The sequence below is a fragment of the Eriocheir sinensis genome, chromosome 33 (assembly GCF_024679095.1).
Source record: "Eriocheir sinensis breed Jianghai 21 chromosome 33, ASM2467909v1, whole genome shotgun sequence".
NCBI lineage: Eukaryota > Metazoa > Arthropoda > Malacostraca > Decapoda > Varunidae > Eriocheir > Eriocheir sinensis.
In genome coordinates, this window is record NC_066541.1 from 5,038,981 (window position 1) to 5,063,635 (window position 24,655).

At 41.4% G+C, this 24,655-nt stretch overlaps 2 protein-coding genes across 4 annotated transcripts in view; one reads left to right on the top strand and one right to left on the bottom strand.

Moving 5' to 3' along the window:
• The window catches only part of LOC127006835 (uncharacterized), a 98,260-nt gene that overhangs the window by 66,160 nt on the left and 7,445 nt on the right, over positions 1-24,655 (bottom strand). The gene's annotated exons all lie outside the window — the stretch shown is intronic.
• Positions 3,658-24,655, top strand: part of LOC127006606 (paramyosin, long form-like) — a 68,564-nt gene continuing 47,566 nt past the window's right edge. For 2 of the 3 annotated variants that reach the window (XM_050876695.1, XM_050876696.1), the window contains exon 1: positions 12,252-12,647. In XM_050876695.1, coding sequence (XP_050732652.1) covers positions 12,435-12,647 — 213 coding nt within the window. In that variant the 5' untranslated portion in view covers positions 12,252-12,434. Of the gene's footprint in view, positions 3,920-12,251; positions 12,648-24,655 lie in introns of those variants that run through there. The other variant, XM_050876697.1, reaches the window with a different exon arrangement.

Sequence of the window (24,655 nt, forward strand, 5' to 3'; positions counted from 1 at the left end):
AGAGAGTGGGTGATAGGGGAGAGCCCTGTGGGACACCACTGTTGATAGGTTTAGGCGAAGAACAGTGACCGTCTACCACAGCAGAGATAGAACGGTCGGAAAGGAAACTGGAGATAAAGGAACAGAGAGAAGGATAGAATCCGAACGAGGGCAGTTTAGAAAGCAAAGATCTGTGCCAGACTCTATCGAAAGCTTTCGTTATGTCTAGCGCAACTGAGAAAGTTTCACCGAAACAGCAAAGAGAGGATGACCTAGAGTCAGTCAGGAGAGCAAGAAGATCGCCAGTAGAACGCCCCTTGCGGAACCCATACTGGCGATCTGATAGATCAGAAGTGGAAATGTGGTTTTGAATCTTCCGGTTAAGGATTGATTCAAAAGCGTTAGATGGACAGGAAAGTAAAGCTACAAGGCGGTAGTTAGAGGGATTGGAGCGGTCACACTTCTTAGGCACAGGCTGTATGAAGGCATACTTCCAGCAAGAAGAAAAGCTAAATAGATGTTGACAGGCAGAGGGGAAGTTTGACCAGGCAGGGTGACAGACGGATGCACAGTTTTTGAGGAGGCACTCCATCAGGCCAATAAGCCTTCTGAGGGTCTAGGCCAGAGAGGGCATAGAAAACATAATTCTTAAGAATCTTAATAACAGGCATAAAGGAGTCAGAGGGGATGAGTAGGAGGAATATGCCCAGAATCGTCTTACGTATCTTATGAAGAAGCGTAGCGTGTAACAACTATCCCCTATTCTTTGACAACACCCAGCTATCGCCTTCCTCAACACTAAACATCCTCGGTCTATCCTTAACTCAAAATCTCAACTGGAAACTTCATATCTCATCTCTTACTAAATCAGCTTCCTCGAGGCTGGGCGTTCTGTACCGTCTCCGCCAGTTCTTCTCCCCCGCACAGTTGCTGTCCATTTACAGGGGCCTTGTCCGCCCTCGTATGGAGTATGCATCTCATGTGTGGGGGAGGTCCACTCACACAGCTCTCCCTGACAGAGTGGAATCAAAGGCTCTTCGTCTCATCAGCTCTCCTCCTCATACTGATAGTCTTCTACCTCTCAAATTCCGCCGCCATGTTGCCTCTCTTTCAATCTTCTATCGATATTTTTATGCTGACTGCTCTTCTGAACTTGCTAACTGCATGCCTCCCCTCCTCCCGCGGCCCCGCTGCACAAGACTTTCTACTCATGCTCATCCCTATACTGTCCAATCCCCTTATGCAAGAGTTAACCAGCATCTTCACTCTTTCATCCCTAACGCTGGTAAACTCTGGAACAATCTTCCTTCATCTGTATTTCCTCCTGCCTATGACTTGAACTCTTTCAAGAGGAGTGTATCAGGACACCTCTCCTCCCGAAACTGACCTCTGATTTTGAACACTCCTTTAACCTCTTCTGGAGCAGTAAGTAGCGGGCTTTTTTTTTTTTTTCATGACGCCCTTGAACTGTCTCCGTTGCTGTAAAAATAAATAAATAAATAAATAAATAAAGCGGCAGCGTAATTGTAGGAGTCTATAGGACTGAAGTCACTGAACCTCACTCAGGCTCACCGTAGGAAGGTTTTGGAGGAAGTAAACTAAATTACGTCGCAGAGGGCAGTAGCAGCAAAAGAGCGTCTGTTTCTCGTTTAATACACGTTAGCTATAGGACGCGGTCAGGAACTGGACGTGTCCATCACGCGCGCTACTGCTCCTAGTGGCGGAGCGGCCGCCTCCGTCTTCCTGATTGTCACCGGCAAATCAAATTGTTACAAGCAACCCATCACTCCTAATGGAGCCCGACCAGTAGGTACCACTTCCATTTTATAATTACAATTAAATTACAAATTACCTCAGCCTTTAATTAATTATAATTACAATTACTTACTATAATCGCATTTCCAATTCCAATTACAATTACAAAAAAATGTAATTAATTACATTTCAATTTAATTACAATTACAATTTCTCCAACCCTGAGCAGTAGTAGTAGCAATAGCAGTAGCAGTAGTAGTAGTAATAGTAGTAGTTGAGTAGTAGTAGCGTAGTTGTAGTAGTAGTAGTAGTAGTAGTAGAGCAGCAGTATCAGTATCAGTAGTAGTATCAGTAACAGTAGTAGTAGTAACAGTAGTAGTAGCGTAGTAGTAGCGTAGTAGTAGAAGTAGTAGTAGTAGTAGTAGTAGCAGTAGCAGTAATTGTAGTAATAGTAGTAGTTGAGTGGTAGTATCGTAGTAGTAGTAGTAGTAGTAGTAGCAGTAGTAGCATCAGCAATTTGCTTTTTTTTCTCTTTGTTTCTTCTTTGTTTATTGCCCTCGAGCTGTTTCCTTTAACGTAAAAAAAAACAAAAAAACAGTAGTAGATATGGAGCAAGATTAAAAAAAAATATTAGGAGGAAAAAAAGCAAAATGAAATGAAATGAAATACAGAACAAAAGTGGGAAGGTGGATAAACAGGAGGCGAGGGAAGAAAATAACAGAGGAAAATATTTATGTAAGACTGAAAACGATAAAAAAAGAAAGAAGAAAAAAGATAGTAATGAAGTCCACGAAGATATGAAGAGTCAGGTTTATGCCATTTTCTTACCAGGTGTTTCTACGTCCTCCTCAACTCTTCTTCCTCTTCCCTCCCTCTTTCCTCTTCCTCCTTCCTTCTATCTCCATCTGGCCTTCTGTACCTCATCACCTCTCCCTTCAGACATATACATCATTAACATCTCTCTCTCTCTCTCATTGATTTCTTAACTACTACTACTACTACTACTACTACTACTACTACTACTACTACTACTACTACTACTACTAATAATAATAATAATAATAATAATAATAATAGTAAAGTGAGTGTTAGATGAGCACATAATTATATTTACTCTCAATAAAAATAAGCGTCTGGTCTGTCTTGGTTTTCTTAATTTAGGTTAAGAAAGGGAAGGAATGCGGCAGTTTTGTTGTGTGGGTGCCGATACCGTGTGTGTGTGTGTGTGTGTGTGTGTGTGTGTGTGTGTGTGTGTGTGTGTGTGTGTGTGTGTGTGTGTGCACCTTACTGTACCCGAAACAGGCATTAAATATGAATAAAGAAAAAAAAAATAACAGGTACTCAAAACACCTTTTCTCATAAGCCTCCACACCTGTCTAGATAGTTCCACACCTGCTAATTAGCCAGGAGACGTGACAGTATACCCCCAAGCCTCAGCAATGGAGAAAAGGAGGAGGAGGAGGAGGAGGAGGAGGAGGAGGAAGAGCAGTGTGTCAGAGGATATTACCCAAGCTGAGCCAACCATAAGAAGAGTGGGCGGGAGGGAGAAAAGGGAGGAAGGGAGGAAGGGGGATAAAATTGGAGGTAAGGAGGAAAAGGCGGGAGGAAGGGAGAGAGGACGGAAGGGAGTTGGGTGGTGAAGCAGTGAGGGAGGAAGGGGGGCTTACTCTGATGAAGGGAGGCAAATGGGAGGAGGAGGAGGAGGAGGAGAACGGGGGCTTGGCAGCGTGGGGAGGTAAGGGAGGAATGGCAAGTCAGGGAGGAAGGGGAAGGTTAAAGGGCTGGAAACCGAGGTAGGGATGACAAGGGGGGTGCATATGATGGGGTGTCGGGGGGAGGGGAGGGGAAGAGGCAGAAAGGAGGGGGAGAAGGGGGCACTAACAGCTGTTCCCACAACCCATAGCGGTCGTAAGTGAGTGCCCCGCCCCAGTGCCCTTCTGTCGGCCCTCCAGTGCATCTCTCGCCTCCTCCGCGGCCGAACCAGCTCCTTCTCCGTCCCCAGGTAGCGTGAGGAGCTTTCCCAGGTAGACTAATCACCGGTACCACCCGCGCCGCCACGATGCCTGCCCAATCCACCGGTACCGCCACCATGTCGGTCACCAAGACTTCCTACAAGTCTGGAGCCATGACCCCCGACATCCAGATCTCCTCACAGACCAGCTACGCCCAAACTTCCGCCCTGGAGGTATGTGGAATGTGGCTGTGGGTGGCTGTATCTACGTCTGTATGGCTGCGTATTGGGGGCTGTATGTGTGTGGCTGTGCGTGTGTGTGTTTTGGATGGGGGGTACAGATGGTATAATGTGAAAGTGTGTCTGAGTGTGAATCCATCCTTCTTACTCTAAACAACCAGACTCTAAATTACTAAACAATACAAGAACTTCACACAGGTATACAACACACCTTCACAAACAGGACAAAGTAAGGTCAATGGCTCTTTCTTCGTCACGTCCCTTCTGCTGACTAACCGTTTTCTACCTCATAAAATCCGTTATTATGTTGCTACTCTCTAATCGTCATTTCAATCGTCTCCAATCGTTATTTTCATGCTAAGTGATCTTCTAAGCTTGCTAATTTCATCCCTCTTTCCTTTCTGCGGCCACACTTTACACGACCTTTAGCCAAGGTCATTCTCATGCCGTCCAACTTTCTGATGCAAGAGTTAACGCGCGTGTTAATTCTTCCATCCCTTTCACTGTAGTACACTTTTGAACAGCCTTTCTTTCTCTGTGAACAAAGTCCATATTCTCAAAAAATCCGGGGCTTACACACCCACACTTCATAAGGCTTTCGTAAAGGTTTTGGGTATTTCCATGGGTAGATTTATGAGCCTAGTGATAGTTTAACAAAGTTTCTGCACCAAAAAAGTGAAAAAAACTCACGAGTACTCGACTAATCTCCTTTTTAGCCTTTGGACATATTTGTTAAAAGAACCAAAAGATTATGGACCTTCAACGCTGTCGAGAGAGGCAACTTTTTAACGTAACATTATGCTTTAGGAACCTTGACAGTCTGATTCTAATGGAGCAGATTGGTTTACGGGTGTTCTTTTCTTTCTTTTACTATTCCCGTTTCCTTTGCTGTATATGCTTCAAGAACACTATACATTTTTTGATTAACAAGTGTGTGTGTGTGTGTGTTTGTGTGTGTGTGTGTGTGTGGGGGGGGGGTTATAAGTGATTTTCTAAGGATGAATCTTCTTAGCGTGCTTGATTTTGTCTATTTCGTTTTACCGGCTTCTGACTCCTGTTGAAGTTCACATTACCGTTTTCTTTCTCGCCAAAGAAAAGAAATATAAGGGTCACTACACTGAAAAAAAGTTCAAAGGTTAATTTCAAGGTTATGTTGTGACGTTTAAACTCGTTAATTTTCCTCTCTCTCTCTCTCTCTCTCTCTCTCTCTCTCTCTCTCTCTCTCTCTCGTGTCTTTGATATGAATCTCTGTTTCTTTCAATCAAGAGAAATAATAAAAAGTGATATCTTAGATTGAAGGGATTTGAATTTCCCTAAATGAAGTGACTGACTGCCTGTAAATCGTGGCGCGCTGACAGTTATGGGTTTATCAAGGATCATCGTGGCAAATCTGAGCGGCTTGACTGACTGACTGACTAACTGAGTGATGTAAAGAGAAAATATACGTGCCTGACGATATTGCATATATATCTGACTGGTTGACTATTGGTGTGACTGAGTACTGATTGACTAAGTGAAGGATGAATGAATGAATTAATGCATGAATGAATGAATGAATAAGTGAGTGAGTGAGTGAGTGAGTGATTTACTGACTGACTAATTAAAAGTGATTGATCCAAAGTTACTGCAATGGTGATGGATGGCGGTGGGTGTGGGGGTGATAGAGGTGGTTAACAATGACCATTCAAGAGTGGGAGTCGTGGTGATTGTGGTGATGGTGATGGTAATGGTAGTTGAGGTGGTCACGGTGATTGTGGTGGTGATGGTGACGGTGGTGGTGTTGGTTATTGTGGTGGTGTGACTGTGATGATAACTGTGGTTGTTGTGGTGGTGGTAGAGGTATTTGAAGTTTAGAGAGAGAGAGAGAGAGAGAGAGAGAGAGAGAGAGAGAGAGAGAGAGAGAGAGAGAGAGAGAGAGAGAGAGAGAGAGAGAGAGAGAGAGAGAATTGTACTATGAACAGATAAAAAGTGTGGGTGGCAGATGTGATGGTTGAGAGAGAGAGAGAGAGAGAGAGAGAGAGAGAGAGAGAGAGAGAGAGAGAGAGTGGGCGGGATGTGGGGGCGAGACAGGGGGGGGGGGTTGATATAGCTGGTTGAGGTTTTCACAGTTTGGCAAGAAAACGGAGGTGTGGGTTGCCATCTAGTCTCTCTCTCTCTCTCTCTCTCTCTCTCTCTTTGTACCATATTCACATAAGAGCAAACGATTCCCCTATAAGCAGAAAATTCTGGTCTACTCTCTTACGTGAAAATATAAACGTACACTTAGAAAACGGAAAATATTGTGGATGAGTTTTCCTGTTAAAATCGATTATATATTCTATTTTTATTGTAGTTTTACCGGTTGAGTTTGTTGAGAGAGAGAGAGAGAGAGAGAGAGAGAGAGAGAGAGAGAGAGAGAGAGAGAGAGAGAGAGAGAGAGAGAGAGAGAGTGACGGGATATTAACCTGAAGGAACTGGTTATAAATTTTCACCAGTACTCGAAAATAATAACGAAATAAAGGAAAAATAAAAGAGTATGTGTACATAGAAATACAAGAAACCATAGTCTATCTAAACTCAGGCAGTCTAAATCTCGCCAAAATTATCCAAACGAGGGGAAGAAAAGCTTATTATTCTGCCTGACTGGGACTGGATAATATAATCTGTGGAATACACGCGTCTCCCTTGAAGTATGGCATAACAGGACGCGATTTCTTCTGCTCTGCCATGACAAAGAACGGTTCAGCGAAGGGCAACCCGAAGCAAAATAGAAAATCATTGCAGCAGTATTGCAGAAATATTTAAATAATCTTGGTGCAGTTCTATTAAGATTGCACATGTCTGAAAGTCCTTACTCTCTCTCTCTCTCTCTCTCTCTCTCTCTCTCTCTCTCTCTCTCTCTCTCATAACTCTGCGTAGTGAAATGTGGAATAGTCAGACCGTAGAGTATTACACTATTTTTTTTGTCCGTGTGTGTGTGTAAAAGAGAGAGAGAGAGAGAGAGAGAGAGAGAGAGAGAGAGAGAGAGAGAGAGAGAGAGAGACGGACCCTTTCGCCTTACACTGAAATATTACGTGAACTTGATCCGATACAGAAGAGACAGGTGAGGGGGGAGGGGGGGGAGGGGAGGAGGGGAGGGGGATTGGGGGAAGGAGAGGGGGCAATGACAGGTGTGGAGAGAAGAGGTATGTGAAGGAGCCAGGTGTGAGGAAAGGTAACCCACTCCGTTCCTTTAACTCGTCTCTCTCTTTCTCTCTTTGTCTATTTATATTTATTCATCCTGTCATAAGCGGGAGAAGAGGAAGGGGACTGAAAAGAGTGTGACATTTAAGAAAAAATATAATAGTTTTTTTTATTCCTCTTCTTTCATTTTTTTCTTTATTTATTTACTTTCTGACTCTCTAAACCTATTTCCCATTTTCTATGATGAGGAAGAAGCGAAAGAGGGAGGAATAAGTAAAATGGTAGAAAATCTATTTTCCTCGTTTCTTCACGTCTTGTTCTCTCTCGTTCTTTATTCTGCATGCATTAATATCTATCAATCCATCGATTGATCTTTCTTTCCATCTATCCATCCTTCCTATGAATTAGAAGTAGGAAGAGGAGGAATGGATGGAGGGGAGAAAATAATATCTATTAATTTAAAAGAGGGTAATTATATGAGAAACGATAAGAGAAATAATAAGTAATAAATATAAACAGAATATAGTAATAAATAAGGTAAAACTACGAGGCAGTGAAAAACAAAAAACAAAGAGAAACAAAAGAGAGGAAGAGAGAGAAAGAGAGAGGAAGGAAAGAGTGGAAACCCAAAAGGAGGGAGTCTTGTTGAGTGAGCCCCACAATCCCATTTTCTTCCATCGTGCGTATGTGGGGCAGGGTTTTCAAGAGACATGATTCGTTTTGTGCATATAAAGATAACCAGATGGAGAGAGAGAGAGAGAGAGAGAGAGAGAGAGAGAGAGAGAGAGAGAGAGAGAGAGAGAGAATATGAAAAAAAAGTAAGAAAGGTAAAGAGAAAGCGAAAAAAAAAGAGGAAGAACAAAAGAGAGAGAGAGAGAGAGAGAGAGAGAGAGAGAGAGAGAGAGAGAGAGAGAGAGAGAGAGAGAGAGAGAGAGAGAGAGAGAGAGAGAGAGAGAGAGAACGAAAATAAACTAGTGTGTACATATGTGAGTCAGAGGTGCAAACATAGGGATGCACAGACTGAATGATGAGACAAAACAAAAAAAGAACAGTGAGGTGGACAGTCACGTACACGTATACAAATAACAGGTAGATAGATAGATAGATAGACGGACAGGTAGAAAGATAAATAGCCACACATAGAGACTGACAGGAAACAAGTGCTGAAAATAGAAAAAAAAAAAACGAAAATCATATATATCATTTTTGACAGGAGTATAAACGCAGATATAATAGATAGATCAATAGACAAATAGAAAAAAAATAGAAAAAATACATAGATAAATTAGGAAAAAGGGAAAACGAATAAATAGACAGGAAACGATAAACTGACAGAAATAGATAAATGAGAAAAAAATTGACAGACAGACAGAAAATATATACAAAATCAAATTGAGAAAGTGACAAAAACAAACAGATGAACCTTAATAAAAAAAAAAAAACAGATAGGCATATGTAAGGACAGTTAAACGAATGGAAATATCTATAGACAGATGACATAAAGAGACAGATACAGACAGACATAAAGGTAAACAGACAGGGACATGCAAATACACAGACACGCAAAAACAGATACATACAGAAACAGGAGAGACAGGTAGACACAGACAGACAGACAGGTAAGGAGAGAGACAGAGACAAGTAAACAGAGGCAGACATGCAAATAAACAGACGGGAAGAGTGACAGAACTTCAGATAAACAAACTCTCGTAAAAATAGCAAGACTGACAAACAAACTCCTAACCCCGCCACTGACACATGCACGGCCGCTCACGGTGACGCATCGGCTAAAAAATATTGCAGTGATGTCATAATAGCGAGATAAAAAACACAGACACACCCATACACTCACAAAGAAAGTTGAATCATCTATATGACTTTTTACCAACCTATTTTACATTTGTCTATCGCTTTTCCTACTCATTTTATCTGTTTCTATGTCTGTCATACTAGCGAGATAAAAAACACAGACACACTCATACACTCACAAAGAAAGTTGAATCATCTATTTGACTTTTTATCAACCTATTTTACATGTCTATCGCTTTTCCTACTCATTTTATCTGTTTCTGTCTGTTATGTCTATGTCTGTCATACTAGCGAGAAAAAAACACAGACACACTCATACACTCACAAAGAAAGTTGAATCATCTATTTGACTTTTTATCAACCTATTTTACATTTGTCTATCGCTTTTCCTACTCATTTTATCTGTTTCTATGTCTGTTATGTCTATGTCTGTCATACTATCGAGAAAAAAACACAGACACACTCATACATACACTCACAAAGAAAGTTGAATCATCTATTTGACTTTTTATCAACCTATTTTACATTTGTCTAAGAATTTTCCTACTTATTTTATATGTTTCTATGTCTGTTTACGGTTTATTGTCTATTCATTATTTATTTATTTATATGTATTTTTCTCTATGTATGAATTAAATAGTTATACTTAAACCATTTGAAACAGGCAGATGAAGTATAAAGAGACGAGAAACCAGGAACACTAAGATACGAATGCTCTACGTAGCTATGTATTTTTATTTTATTTATGTGTTTATTCACTTGCTTAATATTGCGTGCGAATCATGAGCGGGTCGTGGGAAAATATATGACTGGGTGAAAAGTAAAAAAAAAAAGAAGAAAAATAAATATGATGATAGGGAAATAAAGGTACATACAGACAGATTGATGGATAGAGAAAATGACGGATAGGTGAATAGGTAGGTGAGAGAAAGGAAACGATAAAAAGGGAAAGAGAAAAATTTAAAAAGGAATGTGAAGGGAAGGGTGTACATACAGATAGAGTGATAGATAAGAGATAATGACGGATGGGTGAATAGGTAGGTGAGAGAGAGAGGGAACGATAAAAAGGGAAAGAGAAAAGTTTAAAAAGGAATGTGAAGGGACGGGAGTACATACAGATAGAGTGATAGATAAGAGATAATGACGGATGGGTGAATAGGTAGGTGAGAGAGAGAGGGAACGATAAAAAGGGAAAGAGAAAATTTTAAAAAGGAATGTGAAGGGACGGGTGTACATACAGATAGAGTGATAGATAAGAGATAATGACGGATGGGTGAATAGGTAGGTGAGAGAGAGAGGGAACGATAAAAAGGGAAAGAGAAAATTTTAAAAAGGAATGTGAAGGGAAGGGTGTACATACAGATAGAGTGATAGATAGAGATAATGAGGGATGGATGAATAGGTAGGTGAGAGAGAGAGGGAACGATAAAAAGGGAAGGAGAAAACTTTAAAAAGGAATGTGAAGGGAAATGAGGAAGGGGAGGGGAATGAGGGGAAGGATTATGAGTCATGGGCCTTGTTCTCCTTACTTCCTCATCCCTTTCCCTCTCTCTTTCCCTCCCATTACCTGTTCTCTTTCTCTCCTCCCTTCCTGCCTCACCCCCTTCTGTCCCCATCTCTTCTGCCTTTCTCTCAAAATCCCACTCCTCTTTCTCTTCCCCCAATCTCTTCCCCAACCTCACCCCCATTTCTTTCCATTTCCAATTCCTCTTTCTCTTCCCCAAATTTCTTCCCCAACCTCCCCCTTTTTCTTTCCATTTCCCACTCCTCTTTCTCTTCCCCCAATCTCTTCCCCAACCTCCCCCCCATTTCTTTCCATTTCCCACTCCTCTGCCTTTCCCTTTTCCCTTCCTTTTTCATCCCTTTCTCAATCATCCCTCTCTTCCTTTCCTCCCAGTGACTTTCCTTTTTTCTCTTTCCTCCGTCTCTTCCCCTTTCCTCATTCCCTTACCCATCACTTCTTCCTTTCCCTCCGCATACTTCTCTTTCTCCTCCCTCTATTTTTCCTCCCCAATCCCCTTCCCACGCCTCTGAGTCATCTATCTCTTCCTCCCTCCCTCCTACCCTCATCAGGAAGGGAGAGGAAGAGAGGGAGAGGAAGGGAGAGGAAAGGAGGGAGGGAAGGGGAAATGGAGGTAGCCCTCTTTCCCTGGGCTATTTTAGAATCTGATGCTCGGAAAGGGAGTGAGGGGAAAGGAGGGGACGGGAGGGGAAAGTGGGGAATGTGGAGGAGGAAGGAAAAATGCAGACAGGGGAAGATGATGGGAAGAGGGAAAGTAATAAGGAAGAAGTAGGGGAGGAAGAGGAAAAAAAAATAATAGGAGTAGGAGAAGACAGAGGTAGAAAACAAGAAGATGGGGATGGGAGAGGAAAAAATGGAGGAATGTGAAGGAGAAGGGAACTGCAGAAATGGGAGGATGATGGGAGGAGGGAGAATAACAAGGAATGAGGAGGAAGAAGAGGAAAGGGATGAATTAAAAACAAAGTAATAGGAGTTAGAGAAGGAAGATGTAGCAAAAATAGGCGTGAGAAGAGGATACTAGCAAGAGGAGAGGAAAGAAAGGACTAAAAGAGAGGATGATGGGAGGAAGGAGAATAACAAGGAATGAAGAGGAAGAAGAGGAAGGGAATGAGGAAGTAAAAAAGTAATAGGAGTTAGAGAAGGAAGATGTAGCAAAAAGAGGCGTAAGAAGAGGATACTAGCAATAAGAGGAGAGGAAAGAAAGGACTAAAAGAGGAAGATGAGAGACAGAAGAGGAGAAATAAAAAAGAAGAGAACGAAGAGCATGACTGAAATAGGAGAAAGAGAATCGTGTGGGCAGGAAAAGAAATAGAAAATGAGAACAAGAAGAAAAAGAAAACAGAAGACACCAAACCTACTTATAAGAACAATATAAACCACACGAAACGAGAACAAGAGAAAGAAAACGAGAGTCGGATTAAATTATTTCGAGGGGATACCAAAAGAAACACGAGGACAAGAAACCTGAATCATAAGAAAAACAAGTAAATAAAACCTTAAAACAATAAACCAAAACACCAATATAAACGCAGAGACCAAATATGAACGAAATTGTACGTATGAGTTAAAAAAAATCTATCAAAACACTAAATAACAACAAATACAACGAAGGAAGCGTTATACCGTTATTACATTTTCTTTCGTTATGCGTTTTCTCTCGGGTCCTGTCGGGTCTGGTCGGGGGGACTCGGGGGTGCGGCTATAAATGGTACTTGGGGGCTGGTCGGTGCTTTCTGGGTAACCTGAGAGTGTGGTGTTACGGTGCTGCCGGCGACCTCTGGCGGGGAATGTGTCTTGAGGCCACCTGTCTGCCTGCTGTGGGGGGGAGCGGCGCCCCTCTGGAGTACTGACCAAGCGGCGGTGACAGTAGGAGTGTGCGTGTGTGTGTGCTCGCTCAGTCCACCTCCTTGGGCGCCTACTCCACCACCCTCGTACTCCTCCACTAGATCAGGAAGAGGCAGGAGAAGAAGGAATTAAGGAAGAAGAAGAAGGAGAGTAACAAGAAAGGATAACAGCATGTCTTCTAAAACAGTTGTAGGGTTGTCCTCCTCTTCCAAGACGTCTAAGCTGGAGGCCTCCAGCTCCCAAATGATGTCCTCCTCCAGGCAGATCTCCAGCAGCAAGGGAGTGTCCTCCAAAACCTACTCCTACCGCACAGGCCCCGCCGCCGACGAGAGCAATGTGACGATCGAGTATATCAGTGACGTGTCCAACATCACCAGGCTGGAGGTAGGTTCCTAAGGGGGCGGCCACGTTTGATTGGATTAGGTTGAGTAGGTTCAGTAAGGTATAGTTAGGTTAGATAAGGTTAGCTTACATAAGGTTAGAGTAAGTAGGTTTAGGTAGACAAGTTGGGTATGGTTATGGTAGGTTGGTAAGGTTAGGTTTCAAAGGCTTAGGTATGGGGAGGGCTCGGTTCTGTCAGATAGGAATAGGTTAAGTATGTTTAGGATGGGGTAAGTGGGGTTGAAAAATGCTAGGTTAGGTTAGGTAAGGTTTGGTTTGACTTGCTTGGTTTGATTATATTTGGTCTAATTTGATAAGATTTATTTATATTTGATTAAATTAAACTGTATTAGGTTTGGTTAGCTTAGGTAAGGTTAGTAAGGCAAGACTAATTTGGATCAAAATAATCTTGGACTAGGTTAGTTTGGATTGGAAAGAGATGGGTGGTGATGACTGGGGTAGGATGGGTTAGACTAGTATAGATTAGGTAAGAGAAGGTCAGGTTTGGTTTGGTAGGAATTATATAGATCAGGCTGAGTTGGCTACGATTAGGTTATCGTGGAAGAGGGCGATGATGGCTAGGTTATACTGGGCTGGTTTGTGATCGGTTGGGATATCGTGGATCACTGATGAATTAGACTAAATTATAATAGCTTAATTTGGGTTAGGGTATCTTGGAAGAGGGTGACAACAGTTGGGATAGGCTGGGATGGGTTTGGTTTGCTAAAGATAGGTATGGTTAGACTGTGCTATTTTTTTATATATATTTGGCTAGGTTTGGTTATATCATACTCGGTTGGATTGGAGGAGAGTGGCTAGGAGAGTGGTTGTTTAAAGATCTGGTCCTCGAGAGTGATGTTTAAGGGGGCTACTAAAGGGATCTGGTCGTAAAAGGTGATATCTAAGGCGAGTGATTAGGGATCTGGTCGTTAAAGGTGATATCTAAGGCAAGTGGTTAGGGATCTGGTCGTAAAGAAGGCGAGAAGTGGTAGAACGGAATGAAGGAAGAAAGAAAGAAAGAAAGAAAGGAAGGAAAGAAGGAAGGAAGGAAGGCGTACGAGAGAGGATAGCTTATCGCAGGAGTGGCGGGAGATGTATGGGGGGGGGGGGGGGGGGAAGGGGAAGGGAGGAAGAGGAATGTTGAAAAGACTGATAAGGGGTGGGCGAGGAGGGTAAGACGAGGAAGGGAAATGGGAAGAAATGGAAGACGGTGCGCAGACAAGATACACAAAAAGAAAACATAACTAAACCGTATTAATCTAAACACAACCAAGCCAAACACAACCTAACCTAAAGCTGAACCAATCAAGTTAAACAAAATGTACCCTAAACCCAACCCAACCCAACCAAAGCAAACTCAAGCAAATCTAACCAAACCAAACCGAGCCGAGACAAATCAAATCAAACTGGGGCAAATTTACACCCACACTTCTTCAAACCTTTCCATGTAAGAGTCAGAAGAGGTTACATTTATTAGCCACATCCTGCAACACGTCTGGAAGGAAGAATTAATAGAACAAAGAGGAAAAGTGGCGTCTAGACATTAAAATAAAGAAGAAAGAAAAAAAAAACAACGTGTACAGCTGAGTCGATATTATCTTTCTCTTTTTCTCTCTCTGCCATTTGAACAAGAGTAAAAGGTCCTGATTCTTATAGTTTGTTCAACTTTACTTCTACTTTGCTTACTCCTCGCCCTCTTCCTTTCCTTTTCGAGACCGTTCATTGGCCAAGAGCATCAGTGAGCCCTTCCCCCTTCCCGGCCCAAAGGCTTTCATTGGCCGGTTCAGGTGTTCGCTCCGCCCACACCCGGTCAGAGGTGTTGCACTGGATAATTGATGTGCTTAGCCGCCCTCCTTGCCAAGCCTCCACCTAGTCTTCTCAAGTGTTTCATGGGTAAAAACAAACATTTCCCTTCTGTAGCCTGAAGCCCAAACATCACACGATACTCAGTTCAGAATAGCTTTGTAAATGAGCCCATTCTTCCCTTTCCTGAGAATATACTTCAGGAACAAACAGCTCTTTTTCTTCCCCTCTAAATCTGGAGCTCCAAAATCGCACAATAATCAGCTCAAAATTCCTTTACAAATGAGTCTATTTTTTTCCCTCTCCTAAGCTCTTCAGATATAAGGAGTCATTTCCCTTCCCTTCCCTAAGTAATTCAGAAGTATACATATCTTTTTCTTCCAGACGACTAACCCAAAATCACACAATATTCTGTCCAAATTCACTTGGCAAATTAGCTCCTCCCCTTTCCATATTTGATGTAGACCATTGGCCAACTGACAAGCCAGCCACACCCCTTCTCCAATTCCGGCTACATGTGATTGGTGGAAGGTTAAATCTCATTGGTGGTTCCTGGGCAGGCGTGGGCGGGGCTAACATGCCGTCAATTTGAAAAAAGTATCGATTCAGTTTTTTCTTTACACGTTCACTTTATGCATTTTACTTATCCATCTAAATTCACTCACCATTTCCTATGATCTTAGACGAAAGTTTTCGCAAATTTTTAGCTGAATACTATCTTTCCTTTGGCCACTAAATTGGGATAGAGGAACCACAAACTGGCATCCATTCTGGCATGCCGCTGGGTGGTAAGCGGGGACCTTTGACGTTTCTTGGCAATAATGAGGGAGGAGGAGGACGAGGAGGAGGAGGAGGAGGATGAGGAGGAAGAGAAGTGGAGAATGAGTAAATGCATAAAAATAAGGAATAGATAAAAAATGTGATGAAGGAAAAACAACAAGAGATATGAAGTGCTGAAGACGATTAGATGGCAAAAGATGACGACGATAATAATAATGATGATTATGATGATGGCAAATATAGAGAAAACTTTACGTAATATCAAGACACACACACACACACACACACACCATAGCTCTTCAATGCCTAAAGGAGGAGGAGGAAGATGCAGAGGAGGAGGAGGAGGAGGAGGAGGAGGAGGAGGAGGAGGAGGAGGAGGAGGAGGAGGAGGCGGAAGACACACTCATCATATCTCTGTTAAGGCCACCGAGTACACGCTACTTGGAATAGTTGTGCTTTTTTTCTAAGTTGACGTTTATAAGTAAGTTAATTATGTTTTGGAGATAACTTATTAATATTTACTGTACATGATGATCAGAGTGTTTCAAAGGATAAAATTCTTGATGTCAGGTTGATGAATTAGCAATTTTGTGCTTATGTGTATGTTTGTCATCATCAGAATACTATTATCATCATCCTCGTTATTATCCTAACTGTCATAATTTGCATACCTCTCCTTCTACTCCTTATTCTCCTTCTCCCTGTCCTATTTTCTTATCGTCAACGTCGTTATAAACATTATCTCCTCTTCCTATTATTCATTTTCTCCTCAACATTATTATCATCGTCATCCTTATCATCAATCTTTTCTTAGTCCTCTTTATCCTTCTCTTTGGATTCTTCCTTCTGCTTTCTATTCTCATCCTCATTCTTATCCTCAACACCATCATCATCATCATTATGAAAAAGCTAAGTAATATGAGAAACACAACCCGTAAAGGACAGATGAAGAAGGAAAGGATAGAAGGGAAGGAAGGGAAGAAGCGAGGCCGCGAGGGCGGGTGTGAGGGCGTGGTGGCGAGACACCGGCACCCATAGCGTGAGGGGCCGCAGGGCTGGTGTGTGGCTAGCCTTGAGGTATTCTAGTAGGTGGCGGTGACGCAAGGCTGGGAGATGTTGGCTAAAATGGACTTGATTTTTGCCGGTCAACAAGACAGAACGAGAAGAATGACGAATAAAAGAATGGAGTGCGTGGATGTCCTTTTTGGTCAATGAGACAACCAAAGAAAGATCAAAAGAGAAAGGAGTCAATATATGTTCTTTTCTGCCGGTCAAGGAGCAACCAAAAGGACAAATAAAAGAATGGAGTCACTGGATATTTTTTTGCCGGTCAAAGAGACAGAATGAAAGGATGAACAATAGAGAATGGAGCCACTAGGTGATTTTTTTTTTACCGGTCAAGGAAATACAAATAAAGGAACAAAAGAGAATGAAGTCATACATATTAATTTTTGCCGGTTAAGGAGACAGAGCCAAAGGTATAATGAAAGGATGAAGTCAATGGTTGTTTTTATTTTTTTGCCGCTTAGGGAGACAGAACTAACGGAACACAAAAAAGAGAATAGAGTAACTGGTTGTCTTTTTGTCAAAGGAAGAACAAATAACAGGATTGCGTGACTTTTTTTTACTGGTCACGGAGTGAACCAAAGGAAGAAAAAAAAATGGAGAGCGGGGAGGCGGTGGCCGAGTGGTCAGCGCGCGGGTGGCGATCCGAAAACCCGGATTCAAGTCTCATTGCAATTAAGACATTGACAACTTTCAACCATCGCCGAGTGACGGAGGATTTCCCACATGCTGTCCAGATCTTGTCAACACTGACTTCGGCAATTTTGGTCAAGAGGAGCACCGGGGGGCGGCATGGGTCAACCAAGTTGTGTATCATGACAGCCACTTCAAATTAAATTTTCCCGCGCCACTAACGGGCTGGGGCCTGCCATTAGGCCCCTCACTACCGGCGCTATAGGCCGCGCGTTAAAAAAAAAAAAAGTAATGGAGTGACTGTGAGTCATTTTTATCTACGGAGAGAACGAAAGGAGGAAGAAAATCGAAAGGAGTGGTTGGATGTCTTTTCTAGCAGCAAAAAGGATTCTCCTTTAATGGTGAAAACGTTTAAAGAAAGTGTTAGTTTAGTTTCAGAAAAAAAGCTTGATGCTCTCCTCGTAGAAGTAGTTTAACGCAAGGTTCGCTAATGAAGCCTTCATGCTGCGATTAAAATGTGTACTTAAGTCTTTAAAAGTATCAATCCCGTAAGTCTTATGTGTCGGCACGTTTGATGCAAGCGAAATTATATGCCTGAGAAACTTCAGTTACAGATATCAATAAAAATAAGTGAAAAAGTTAAAGCAAAGAAAATCTGTGCAATGTAGGTTAACGTGTTGAGGCGTTTTATGCACGTGTTGCTTTGCGTAAGTTGAGATAAAAAAAATAGGTTACAGTTAAAGTTAGAGGAAGGAGGAACACAGTGGAAGGAGGAAATAAGGATGCAAGAAGGAAATGTGGAGCAACGAAAAAAAAAGAAAAAAAAAAGAACAAAGAAATAAAGCTGGAAAGAGGAAGAATGGAGGAGGAAAAAGAGTGAAGGAAATATTGTCAATGAATTAATTGATAAATAATTATTCAAAGGGTCTTCTCTCTTATAAAACACAATTTTACATTTCCCTTTATTTTTTCTTTTCAGTCACTATTATTATTATTATTATTATTATTATTATTATTATTATTATTATTATTATTATTATTATTATTATTATTATTACTACTACTACTACAACTACTATTTTCAATATTAGCCGATTCTTATACATAATTAATTATTTTTCCTTTCCTTTTATTACTAGCTGTTTTTATTATTCTTCCCAGGTCTGATACCAAAGGAATTATGTCCATTAAAACACTCTTTCCTATATTTTCCCCTCGTCTGTACTTCACTCTAAAACCAGAGATTATGGAGTACCAATGAAAACACTGAACACTCCTTATTCTTTAATTTATTTCTGTTGTTTTAAATGCCTTGTTTTTATGAAGGCAATTGAAACCCTATTTGCTGTTACTTTTATTTCTATTGTTTCTCGATTCTGATACCAAACAGGGCGTGTTTATAAGAGGCAATGTGCTTATGAAAGTTACTGAAACCCACTACTATTCCTTTGATTTCTCTTGTTGCTCTGATACCAAAAAGTTAATATGAGAAGAATGAAACTATATTATTCCTTTTATTACTACTGTTTCTCGGATCTGATTCCAAAAAGAAGTGTTTATATGGAATAGTGTGTCTGAGGGCAATTGAAACCCTCTTAACCATTCCTCTTATTTCTATTGTGCCTCGGCTTGGTACCAAAGGGATAATGTGTTTATAAGGGACAGCGAGACACTCCCCTGACGCTGGCTCTATTTTTAAGCGCCAGCCAGGGCCACCTCCACGCCGAGCCGCGCCGCCGCCGCCGCCGCCGCGAGGTGGCATGGGTTTTCTTTGTATAATTATCTTCCTCTTCTGCCGCGGTAAAAATAAATGTGAGGGAAAATTAATGGCGCTGATCCGGATTCTTTCACGTATGTGGGGTTTGCAATCAATGTACTTGATTTTTATATTAATAAGTTACTGATTAAATGCGGCATTTTTTTTTTTTTTTACTTTTTTAGAATTTCGCGACTTACACGTTCTGGTCTAAAAGATCAGAGGATTTTCATGGTTAGAGGTTTACGTTATATAAGTGTGAGTTTTAAGTTTTAATGTTTTTCACGATATAAATGTTCAAATCTTTTGTTTTCAATTTTCTATTGATTTCAAGACTTGAAGGTTCCAATCAACTTTTTTTCCTATTTTTAGAATGACTTGTTAATGTTTTATTTTCGACGGTATATATTTTGTGATGACCGTAACAGATGGACGCGCCGGCCACTTATTTCATGACTCTCCCGCGCTGCCTCGCCGCGGCACAAACAGAGGGAGCGGGCAGTTAATGGGAAATGTTTGGGATTCTTTCACGTGCGATGTCTATATTTTTAAAACATTTTATTACTTTTCATTTTTTGTAATATTCATATTTTCTAAATATACTCTTCAACTTTTCGAAGTGAAGATTTCTCTATTGTTTTAAAGAACAATAAACGAACTTTTCTTTTTTTAATTTGGACTAAAATTTACTTGAATTGTCTTGATTTATTACTTTCTACTATTTGCATATATATGTTTAATTTTCATTTCATTTTTTTAATTCTTTTTTTTTTCTCTCAAATATTTTAACTAATTTTTTCATATTTTTTTCACTTTTCGGATTTATTATAAGATTTTCTGAACTCTCATGACTAAAGTTAAATTTCTCTTCTATTGCTGTTTTTACGTTTTTCTTTTACACTTATTCAAGCACATTTCTGTACCATTTATTTTTTTCGTGTTTTGATCTTATTGACCAAATCTGAAACGTAACAAAACTAGTGCATGAAAAGTAAATAAGCTGATGGCGAGATACAGTACAATAATCTTCCTCATTTCCGTTTAAAAATAACATTGAAAAAAAGTGTATATGTAAAAAAGACATTTCTCATTCACGTAGCTACTATTTTCATGACATTTTTTTCACTTACAAAATTGGACAGATGACACACACACACACACACACACACACACACACACACACACACACACACACACACACGTTTTTTTTCTCTCAGTACCATTCCAATCAAAACACCGTGACTCATCTCCATTTATTACCTTTACCTGCACTTCTGGAGGTGATGAGGTGGTGGTGGTGGTGGTGGTGGTGATGATGTAAGCGGAAGGAAAGGAAAAAAGGGAGAAGGGCGTGGGCAAGAAGGGAAAGAATGAGAGAAAACAGGAAGTATAAAGAGAGGTTAAGGGGAGGAGTCAGGGAAAAAAAATATGAGGAGAAAGAGGAAAAGAAACGGAGTGAAGGGAAAAAAGAAGGGAGAGGATGAGGGAAGAGAGCAAGTAAGAGATGGGAAGGAAGGTAATGAAGGAAGAAAAGGGAAGAAGAGAGGAGAGGGAGAAGATGGGACAGAGATTGGAAGGAAGGAGAAAAAAGAGAGGAGCTGAGTGAAAAGGTAGATAAGAGAGAGTAAAAAGAAAAAAGAAGAAGGCATGGTGCAGAGAAAGGAATGAACGCATGAAAGAATGAAAAACGAAGAGAGAGGAAGACGGAGATAATTATGGTAGAGATTCAAATATCAAGAGAAAAGAGGGAAAAGAGAGAAAACGCAGAATACAGAGAAACAGAGAGGAATAAAAAAAAGAGAGGAAGAAGAGGGAGAAGATAGGAAAGAGAAAAATAATGAAAAAAAAGTCCAGGAAGGGAAAGGTAGGGTAGAGAAAGAGATGAAGGGGTAAAACGGTAAAAATATGGAGAAGGAAGATCCAGGGGAGGAGTGAAGGAAAGAGAAGGGAAAGGAAAAATGGAAAGGAAAGAGGAAAAGATGAAAGGAGGTAAAAGACTAGCATGGTTTAACTTCCTGATCTATTTCCATCATTTATTTTTGGGTGTGTGATGATGGTGATGGGGCGAAGATGACGGGCGAAGAGTGACGATGAGGGGGAGGCTGAGAGGGCAAAGGGGAGAAGAAAACGAGGGAAAAATTAAGAAAAGATGGAGCGTCAAAGAAAGTCAGGGAGGGGAGGAATAGGAGGAGGAGGAGGAGGAGGAAGAGGAGGAGGGGGAGGAAGGAGGTGAGAAAAGAAAGTGAGAGGAAGGCAATGAAGCAGAAAAGGAGGAAAGAAGAAAATAGTGTGAAGAGAAGGACAAGGAAGAGAAAGAGCAGAATGAGAGAGAGAGAGAGAGAGAGAGAGAGAGAGAGAGAGAGAGAGAGAGAGAGAGAGAGAGAGCGTGCCTAAGTTGGCTTCCTGACGTCACCTGTCAACCTTCCTTCGCCTGGCACCGAGCTGAGCTGCCGGCCTTCTGCTCTCTCTCTCTCTCTCTCTCTCTCTCTCCTTTCATGTTCTCTATTTCTTCTACTTCTTCTATACTGTTAGCTCCTTTTATCTCTTCATCCTGTTCTCTTTTCTTTTTCTCTTATTTCCATTTTCTTTACTTTCTCTCATTTTTTTGTTCCTCCCATTCACATTTCTCTTCCCTACCTCACTTTCCCTGCATTCTCTCTGCTCTCCTTTTCCTGTTCATTGTTTCAGTTCTTGTTTTTCTATCTCTCATTTTTGTTTTAATTTTCTCTTATTTTCCTTCTCCTCTTGTCTGTCTGTCTGTCTGTCTGTCGGTCGGTAGGTCTATCTGCATTGCACGATAAGTCAAACTGTGTGTGTGTGTGTGTGTGTGTGTGTGTGTGTGTGTGTGTGTGTGTGTGTGTGAGAGAGAGAGAGAGAGAGAGAGAGAGAGAGAGAGAGAGAGAGAGAGAGAGAGAGAGAGAGAGAGAGAGAGAGAGAGAGAGAGAGAGAGAGAGAGAGAGAGAGAGAGAGAGAACGTTTTATTACTCACTCTAAAGCATGTCACAAAGTTTTCTCTAATCTACGTGAGCAATCTCTAATTCCTCTGCAACTGACCTATAGAGAGAGAGAGAGAGAGAGAGAGAGAGAGAGAGAGAGAGAGAGAGAGAGAGAGAATTTGGATAGTGCTAAAAGGAAGAGTTTGGCATTGTACTCTTGCCAGAACAAAAAAAGAAGAGGAAGAGAAGAGAAGAGAAAAGACATTGTGAAGGACGAAAGAAGGAGGAGAAGAAAGCAGAAGAGAGATAAGAGAAGAATAAAAGGAATTAATAGAAACCAAAAAATCTCGATAACAAAGAAAAATAAGTAAAAAAAAAAAACGAAAAAAATGTTATCGTAAAAGTCAAACACGAAAAAGACAAACAAACAAACAAAACAAAATTAAAACACCCACCCTTTTTTTTTTTAAATTCTTACTGGCTAGCCATCTGGCGTTCCCCCTCCCCCCTCCCCTCCCCCCTCCCCTCCCCCCTTCCCCCTCTCCTCCTCCTCTTCCTCCCCCCCCGCCGCTCCTCCTCCAATTCGTTCTTTTAAACTCATTCTTGTGGACCATTGAAACGAAAAGGAGAGAAAAAGAAAAGAAAAAGGAGGAAGAGAAGGAGGAGGGGGAGGAGGAGGAGACTGAGAAGGTTAATGATGAGGGTAAAGAGGGAGGGAGAGAAAATGACAGAGAAGGGAAGGGAATGGGTAAAGGGAGAGAAAAGTGGTAGGAAGGGGAAGATTAGGAAAGGGAAAAGGGGAATGAGGGAAGGGGAGACTGGGGAACAGAGGGGGAAGAGGGGAGAGGGAAAGGGGAAAGGGGAGGGGGAAATAGGAGAGGGGAAGAAGGGGGAAAGGGGAGGGGAAGGAGAGGGGGAGAGGGGGGAAGGAGAGGAGGGAAGGGGAGGGAGGGGAGGGAAGGGGATGGGGCTTGGGTGCAGCTGTTGCCTCGGTTTATCTTGGGATGTGACCGTCTCTCTCTCTCTCTCTTGGGTGAACGTGCAACGAAAAATTTGTAAGACTCATGACTAAGATATCGCGGTTTGTCTGTCTGTCTGTCTTTTTTTTACAGTAAAGGAAGGAGCTCAGGTGCAAAAAAATGACTGAGAAAAAAAAAGCCCGCTAATCACTGCCCCTATAAAGAAAGAGCATAAATGAGTGGCCTAAAGAGAGGTCAATTTCGGGAGGAGAGGCGTCTCGAAAGTCAAGTCGTAGGGAGGAGGAAATACAGACGAAGACAAATTGTTCCAGAGTTGTCTTCACGTGGTCTTCTTCCGCCTTTCTTTTCCTCCTTTTCTTTTGTCTTATGCCTGTCTTCTTCACTCTCCACCTCCTCCTCCTCCTCCTCCTTCTACCCCTCCACCTTCTTCTTCTGTCTATCTGTCTGTAGCTCTTTCCACCTTACTTATTCCCTAATCTTCGTTGACCTTTCAAAGTTATAGTAAAAAACAAACAAAAACTTTAAAACGTCATCCAATCAGTCCAAGATTAATGGTGGTTTAACAAGGTAGGGCTTGGCTTAAATTCCTCTTGTTTTGGTTAGTTTACAGTTACTTTCTTCTTGATGTTCCTTCTTCCCTCTTGATTTCATACTATTTCTCTTTTTCTCCTGTTTCTCCTGTGTTTCCTGTTTCTCCTCTTGTTTTGGTTAGTTTACAGTTATTTTCCTCTTGGTGTTCCTCCCTTCCTCTTGATTTCATACTATTTCTCTTTTTCTCCTGTTTCTCCTGTGTTTCCTGTTTCTCCTCTTGTTTTGGTTAGTTTACAGTTATTTTCCTCTTGGTGTTCCTCCCTTCCTCTTGATTTCATACTATTTCTCTTTTTCTCCTGTTTCTCCTGTGTTTCCTGTTTCTCCTCTTGTTTTGGTTACCTAGTTTACAGTTATTTTCCTCTTGGTGTTCCTTCTTCCCTCTTGATTTCATACTATTTCTCTTTTTCTCCTGTTTCTCCTGTGTTTCCTGTTTCTCCTCTTGTTTTGGTTAGTTTACAGTTATTTTCCTCTCGGTGTTCCTTCCTCCCTCTTCATTTCATACCATTTCTTTATTTCTCCTGTTTCCTTTACACCTTTTTCCTCCATCTCTATTTTCTCACCCTTTTTCCTCCTCCTCTTGTTTCTCCCTCCCTTCGGCTCTTCATCCAGCTTCTTCATCTCCAGTCTTCATTCCTCACTCATCTCGTCTTATGAGGTAGAAGGAATCCTGATATCTCTTCTTCCTGTGTGTTACTATCCATCCTATGTATTCCTCCTCCTCTTGTGACTCTTGTCTTCATGTGCTCTTCTCCCACCTTTCTTTTCCTCCTTTTCTTTCGTCTTATGCCTGTCTTCTTCACTCTCTTCCGCCTCCTCCTAATCCTCCTCCTCCTTCTCCTCCTCCACCTTCTTCTATTCTTCTTCTTCTTCTTTTCCATATTTTGTCTACTTTTCATTCTTTTCCTATAACTTTTTCCCACCCTTCTGCCTCCTTCTTACTCCTCCCACCCTCCTCTTCCTCCTCTTCTCCGCCTCCTCCTCTTCCTCCTCCCCCCACCGTGGTAGCAGTTATGTGTTGGCACGGGCAAGGGTCGGCATATTTGGACACACACTCTGCACCTCCTCTTGTCATATTGATCTCTCTCTCTCTCTCTCTCTCTCTCTCTCTCCTTCCTATTTATCAAGTATTCCTCTTCTCGCATATATACTTAACTTTTTACTGTAGACTTTAATTTATATGGTAAAAGTATTTTCTGCTCTTCCTCAAAAATATAAGTAAGATTATCTGAGACTATATTGCATTTTCTCTGATATTAAAGCATGTAAAAGAACGCTAAGGTAGGCAAATAAGATTTCTTTGCTCCCTTCTTAAGCTTTATCACAAAAATGGAAATATGTACGAAAAAAACAATAATAATATTAGATTTGAAGACCATTACTATCATTATGACGCGAACCATTAATCGCGACTTTTATTCACCAATATTCAACGCTCTTTGCCGTATGAGTCAGTTAACACATACTTGA